The 7,299-nt window shown below is 40.0% G+C and overlaps 1 protein-coding gene across 1 annotated transcript in view; it reads left to right on the top strand.

The window, feature by feature from the left end:
• Window positions 1-7,299, top strand: part of SELENOI (selenoprotein I) — a 24,741-nt gene that overhangs the window by 7,522 nt on the left and 9,920 nt on the right. The window contains exons 4-5 of the mRNA XM_014593139.2: window positions 2,458-2,720; window positions 5,100-5,208. Coding sequence (XP_014448625.1) covers window positions 2,458-2,720; window positions 5,100-5,208 — 372 coding nt within the window. The remainder of the gene's footprint in view (window positions 1-2,457; window positions 2,721-5,099; window positions 5,209-7,299) is intronic.

The raw sequence follows: 7,299 nt of genomic DNA, 5'->3' as shown, positions 1-7,299 counted from the left end.
GAGAAATCACCCCCCAGGGGGGATGGCCACGCCGCAATCCCTTCTCCTCCATTCTCCTCTCGGGGTCTTGGGCATGCATGCCCATGCACCCAGTGTGAGTTTAAGCTGCCGGGTCCGGGACTCGAACCACAGTCAGCTACATGGGAGTCCAGCGACATAGCCATTACACCAACTGTTGGTCCCTGGTTCTTTTATTTATTTATTTTTTAAATCTCATTTTAAAAAATTATGTTATTTAACTTTATTGACTTATTTTTGTTTGTTTTTTTAAATTTAACCAGAGAGGGACAGAGTGAGAGAAAGTAGGAGAGCAAGCCACCAGATCTGGGACTTGAACTGTAGTTGGCCATGTGGAAGACCAGCGCCCTTAACCACCACGCCACCTGCCGACCCCTACCCTCTTGTTCTTAGGCCTTACTTCTCATTATGTGCTGCATCCTGTCACTTTTGCACCCTTCATATCACCTGCCTCCAGCTTTTTTTTTTTTTTTCCTTTTATTTTATTTGTTCCCACCATATTCCATATCAGTTGAGGTCTGCTAATTAGTGCTGCCCTCTGCAGCCTGCCATTCACATGACATCAAATGAATCTTCCTGAAGACATCAGGTGAATCTTCTTGAGGTGTTGCTTTCCTCTTACCATTCCCTGTTCAGATACCTTTAATGGTTGTCTATACACCCTAAAAATTTAAAACTCACTCTAACCTCCCTCTAGCCAGAGAGAGAGAGTGGGGAAAGCAAGCCACCAGTTCAGGGGACTTGAACTATGTAGCCAGCCATGTGGGTGTCCAGCATCTTAACCACCACGCCACCTGCTGGCCTCCCTTCTAGCCTTTTTTTTTTTTTGGAGAGGTTTTTGCTATAGGATGCGCTTGCCAGAAAGACAGAGAGGAAACAGAGAGACAGAAAGTGAGAAATCACCCTGCAGGGGAATGGCCACGCTGTAATCCCTCCTCCATTCTCCTCTCAGATGATCTTGGGCACGCATGCACACGCGCCCGGTGTGAGTTTAAGCCACCAGATCCAGGACTCAAACCATAGTCAACTACATGGGAGTCCAGCATGCCAACTGCTGGTCCCCCTTCTAGCCTTTTTATATTGCCTTCTTTATACTAGTTTCTGGTCTGCTAAACTGCTTGGCATTTTCTGAATGTGCATTGTGCTTTTCCATCTCTTGAAATGGCACACTCTTTTATCTCTTATATACTGTAATCCAACTCATTCTTTTTGTCCCCGCTCAGATTTCATTTCATCCTAAAAGCTATTCTAGATTACCTAGCCTGAAGAGACCCCCTTCCCTTTTCTGTATATTTTTAAATTTTGCTATAGGGTGCATATATTTGTGGGGGCCAGAAGAAGTGGAGGTGGTTGAGAGTGAGAAAACACCCCATGCGGGGATGACCACACTACAATTCCTTCTTCTCCATTTCTCCGTCGTCTGATTTTTGGAACACATGCCCATAGATACAGCATTTCTTTGAAGGTGTGGGGCCCAGGACTTAAACTATGCAGTTGGCCATGTAGAATCCAGCCACCATAACTACCATGTCATCAGCTGGCCCAGGTATACCATTCCTTTATCACATTTTGTCTCTTTTTCAGTTGTAAACATCTGAGGGCCCACACTTTGTTTATTCTGTAATAAGATTCTTATAATTTTTACAGCCCAAGAATAGGGCATTGTGTAATTTGAATACATTTGATTTTCTTAATTGTTAAGCACCTACTATGTGCATTTACTGAAAGAACTTCAAATTATGGAAGCAGTAGCTCTGTAAAGAAGTGACCACAGCTTCAAACAGGATGAAATAGGTTTCATAAATACTTTAGGATGCTAGAACAAGGGATGGTAAAATTGTATAAATAGCTGTTCTCTGAAGGCCTAAGAATTTGTGACTAATAGAATAATCCAGTTGGTAGACCAATTTGGGGGAATTTATTTACTTTATTTATTTTTAATGTATAATTTGCATTATTTTTTTCCCAGAGGACAGTTCTTCAATCCTTAAAGACTCAGCGGGGCTTTGGTGGAAGGCGAGGGGCAGCACCTGCAGGTCTAAATTGGGGCGGGGGAGTTGGGCACAGTCTGTGCAGCGAATAGGCTGCACGTGGCCACAGACCTTTTTGGCACGGCCATTGTTCCTTTTCTTTGTCATCTTGGAAGTGAGGCTGTGAGAGGTCAATGTGGGGAACTTAGAGTACGACTAGAATGCTGCTTTCCCAGTTCTAAAATCAACACCAGTTAGTGTGATAAAACATATATTGATCTTTAGATTAAACTTAGAGAAATTACACATTTTATTTCTGAATTCTTTGACTTATGGGAATTAATGATTGGGTTTTAATCATTGGCTTGTAGCTATACTTAATATTCATCTGATATGTTGATTTGTTGTGAGTTTTCCTCAAACTGGTACAAATAGTGACGTTTTCCTATGGTATGTGTTTGTGTTGCAGATGGTGTGGATGGAAAGCAAGCCCGTAGAACCAATTCCAGCACTCCCTTAGGGGAGCTTTTTGACCATGGCCTGGATAGTTGGTCATGTGTTTACTTTGTTGTAACTGTGTATTCCATCTTTGGACGAGGATCAACTGGTGTCAGTGTTTTTGTTCTTTATCTCCTCCTATGGGTAGTTTTGTTTTCTTTCATCCTATCTCACTGGGAAAAGTATAACACAGGGATTCTTTTCCTGCCATGGGGATATGACATTAGCCAGGTGGTAAGTATATGTTTTGCCTTAAATTTTCTGTATCACCATGCTAGATAGATAGATAAATAAATAAATGTATTTTTTAAAGAATTATTTAATGTATGTATGTATGTATGTTTTTAAATTTGACCAGAGAGGAACAGAGTAAGAGAGGAACAGAGTAAGAGAGAAAGTGAGAAAGCAAGTTGCCAGGTCCAGGACTCAAACTGCTATTGGCCATGTGGGAGTCCTACCATCTGCCACCTCCTGTATGTATGTATGTATGTGTGTGTGTATATACACACACACACACACATACACACACACACACATATATATATATATATTTAAGAATTTTTATTTTATTAAGTATTAATTTTAAATTTGCTATAGGGCACTCACCAGAAAGAGAGAGAAAGTAAGTGAAAATGCAAGCTGCCAGGTTGGGGACTTGAATCACAGTTGGCCATGTAGAAGTCCAGCACTATACCACCTGCTGGCCCCACCATGATTTTTTTGTTTGTTTTAAAATTATTTAATTTTATTCATTGTCATTATTTAATTTTATTATTTTTTTTTGAAGTTGACCAGAGAGAGACAAAGAGAGAGAAGGAAAGTGAGAAAGCAAGTTGCCAGGCCTGGAACTCGAACTGAGGTTAGCCATGTGGGAGACCAGCCACCTTAACCACTTCGCTCCCTGCTGCTCCCCTACCCCATGGTATTTTTTTGGGAAGTTTTTCTCATCCATTCTTTATTGTCTTTAAGATTTTTGGGAGGGGTCAGCAGGTGGCATGGTCATTAAGGGCACTGGATTTCCATGTGGCTGACCACAGTTCAAGTCCGGGACCTGGTGGCTTGCTTTCTTACTCTCCCTACCCCCCTCGCTCTCTCGCTCTGTCCCTCTCTGGTCAAGGTAATATGAAATAAATGAGTAAATAAAGTTAAATAATTCTTGAAAAATTTTATTTTTGGTTAGAACTAATGAGTGCTTTTTTTCCCCCCTCCCCGATTGCTAGAGGGTACATGTGCTTCAGGAAGACAGGGATGGGGAGAAAGCACTCCCAAGTGGGAGGTGGTCCCATTACAATCCTTCCTCCTCCATTTCTACATCCTGTTTGGATTTGGGGCATGCACACATGTGTCTGCGTGTGTTTTTCAAGCCACTGGGGCCAGGATTTGAATCATTGTTGACCATGTGGGATCCAGCTCCCTTAACCACTAGCTGAGACTGGTCCTAATGTGTGCTTTAAATTTTTATTTAAAATATTATTTTTACTTATTGATGAGAAATTTCCAACATACAAAAACAGTATAGTAGAGTGGATTGTCCTATACCCATTACTGAGCTTCAGCGGTTAGCGACACAGAGCCAGTCTAGTTTCCTGTATACCCTTCTTCAGCCCTTTTCCAGCCATTTTAAGATATTTTTGATATAATGCGATAAATATTTTTTATGTATCATCTAAGTAAGAGCTTTTTAATCACAGTACATCAAAAAGCTAAGTTTCTTGTTTTTATTCATTTTGTATACCCTTCTTCAGCCCTTTTCCAGCCATTTTAAGATATTTTTGATATAATGCGATAAATATTTTTTTATGTATCAGCTAAGTAAGAGCTTCTTTTTAATCACAGTACATCAAAAAGCTGTTTCTTGTTTTTACTCATTTGAACTGTTGATTTTGTAAAGAAAGATATGTGCATGTAATTAAATTATTGGCTGTTTTTCATTGCCAACTTTTCAGTGAGTAGAAAGATTATTTCTTTTCTCTTTAATATCCTTGCTATACTCTCCCTGCCTTTGAATTCCAGCTTTTTGCGTTGCCATTTTGCCCATTCACACCTTAGCCCCTAGTTAAAAAACAACACTGAAGTTGGAGTGTGTTTGTTGGATTGGCAAATAGGATCATCTCGTGACCGAACAGTTTAGGAAGTTCCTTTGTGCTCTGAATGGGGCCAGCTGGTGGTGGTTTGGTAGTTCAGGTGGCTGGACCCCATATGGCTGACTGTGCAGTTCAGGTCCTATACTTGGTAGGCACTTGCGTGTGCATGCCCAGAATCCTAACAGGAGAGTAAAGAAGGGATAGAAGTGTGACCATCCCCTTTGGGGGTATTTTCTCACTTTCCCATTCTCTCTCTCTGGCAAGTACATGCACCCTATGGTAAAATTTACAAACAAGTATAAAACCCCAAATGTTTGGTAGTTGTTTGCATTGTCTAATAAAAGTTATTTTATAACATTTCTTGGCTGAATATTTTAAAGGTAAAAAGATGTGCCACATAACAGATTTAAGCATACTTCTTGCTTTTACTAAGACTGACTAGACTTAGTACTGCATAAAGCACTATTGATTTCTTGGTCTTTCTAGCCATTAATGCCTTTGTATGCTTTTGTCTGCATTTTCCTTCCAGACTATTTCTTTTGTCTACATAGTGACTGCAGTTGTGGGAGTTGAGGCCTGGTATGAACCTTTCCTGTTTAATTTCTTATATAGAGACCTATTCACTGCAATGATTATTGGTAAGAAGCTCCATGTTGAAGCCTGTTTTAACCATCACTTTGTTATCAAAAGCCAGTGTTTGACTGTAACAATCACCAACACTTTTCACCCCTCACCTCTGTCTCCCTACCAGGCGGAACAACTGTAAACCTTATAGGATTTCAACCCAGCCATTTAGGAAAATAAAACTATTGTTTTGGCTTTTTACTGTTATTGTTCAGCTTCAAACCATTTGTAATCAGAGGAAAATACCAAAATAGATCACTTAGGCCTTGTAAAGTAGCTATCACATTAATCTAGATTGGGTTAGAGGAGCCACATTTAGGTGGACATTTGATAGAGGTTTTATAATTATCTCAAAGTTTAAGACTGTTAGTTTTTACGAAACAGAGTAAATGAAACAGATTATTTTATAATATATCCAATCCAGATATTAAGCCTCTGTTCTGATACCCTTCTTATATCACTGAATGCTCCATTAAAAGTTTGCTAATGTTTTCCATTTGATTTTAACCAAAAGGGATTATCTGTATGATAATTGAACAGTGGAGAGTGTTAGTAATATAAAGAGGAAGAAGAATCTAGGTGGTTATTTTTTGGCATCAGGAGTGGTACAAAGGACTGTTCTAAAAGCAAAAAGGCATATGTGTGGACTCTTTCTCTATTCCTGTATCTAAAAAATAGCTCTACCTCTGCTGAGCCTTGGTAATGGAATCCTAAGTAGGTAGGGCTTAGAAACTGTGGAGAAGACTTTTCAGCCACAGCTTCTTTCTTTAGATTTTTTTTCTGCCTCTTCGATTTTCCTTTCTTCTAGGACTCCATTTACATATATGTTATACAGGTTTGCATAATACTGTCCTGTAGGCAATTTTCCAAGGCTTTATTAAATTTTCTTTAATCTTATTCTTCATAGTAAATTTTCTATTTCTCCGTTGATGCATTATCACCCTATTTCCCTTTAGATCTTTGAAAATAATTAAAACAGCTGCTTTAAAGTCTATCTGCCACATCTAAGAGCTGGGTCCACTTAGTCAATTTCTGTTGACTTTTATTATTTTTTCCCTCTATTTCATTGCATATCTAGCGAGCTTTTTAGGTTAGAAACTGGATATTGTAGCTGGTATTTGTAGAGCCTTTTGAATCTGTTCTACTCTTTGGAGGATTTTTGGTTTCTTATTCTAGTAGGTGTTTAATTTGTTTAGACTCAGGCTAAGAAATGTTCCTTTGTGGTGTCTAGTAGCTGACATCTCTGAGAGTTAGTGTCAGTGTTCGTTCTTTTTTGTCAGCTTTCATCTGCTTTTAAAGCCTGGTCTCTTGGTAGTCTCCCTTGTTGCTGTGCAATAGTTTAGCAGTCAACCGTTGGTACTGAAACTTTGGTGCTCACCGTTCCCCTCACTTCCGGCGTTTCCCTGTCCTGGATTTTTGTTGCCTGACCAGCAGCTGTGTTCTACCCTGACACCTGAGGCCTATGAGGCTTCTGGCTCCTCAGCCTGAGTTGAGCATGGATGGAAATGGACTTGCGGAAAGGCACAGCGCTCTCGCTGCTCCCACCAAGAGCACCTCTGTCCTTCAAGGACAGTATCTCCTCTAATTTCTGCCACCTTTATCGCTGCGTTCCCTGGTATCTCCTGTGTGCTTGCCTAAGTTAGCAGCCAGGCCAGAGTTTGGACAGGGTTTATATTTATACTCAGCTTTTGGATCTTAGCCTTTCCGCCTTTCTCTCTTTTCTAAAATACTGCCCTGTCCCCCTTAAAATTTCAGTTCCTCTCTTGCTCTGAATTCTATAATTACTCATTTGCCCTATTCCACAAAAAAGCACAGTAATCTCAGAATACAGATAAAATCAGCAACAGTACGATGATTGAAGATTGGTTTAGATTTTTTAAAGTATCTATTTATTTATTGTTTGACCAGAGAGGGACAGAGTGAAAGAGAGAGAGGGAAAGTGAGAAAGCAAGCTGTCGGGTCTGGGACTCAGACCATGGTCGGCCATTGGGAGTCCAGCGTCCTTAACCACCATGCTACCTGCCAGCCCGAACATTGGTTATGATTTGGTTTTGATTTGTTTTTGTTTTTGTTTGTTTGTTTGTTTTTTGTTTGCAGTTTCATTT

The sequence above is a fragment of the Tupaia chinensis genome, unplaced genomic scaffold (assembly GCF_000334495.1).
Source record: "Tupaia chinensis unplaced genomic scaffold, TupChi_1.0 Scaffold139757_1, whole genome shotgun sequence".
NCBI classification, from domain to species: Eukaryota; Metazoa; Chordata; class Mammalia; order Scandentia; family Tupaiidae; genus Tupaia; species Tupaia belangeri.
Note: the sequence above shows the minus strand (reverse complement) of the source record. Positions and strands in the feature narration are given on the sequence as shown.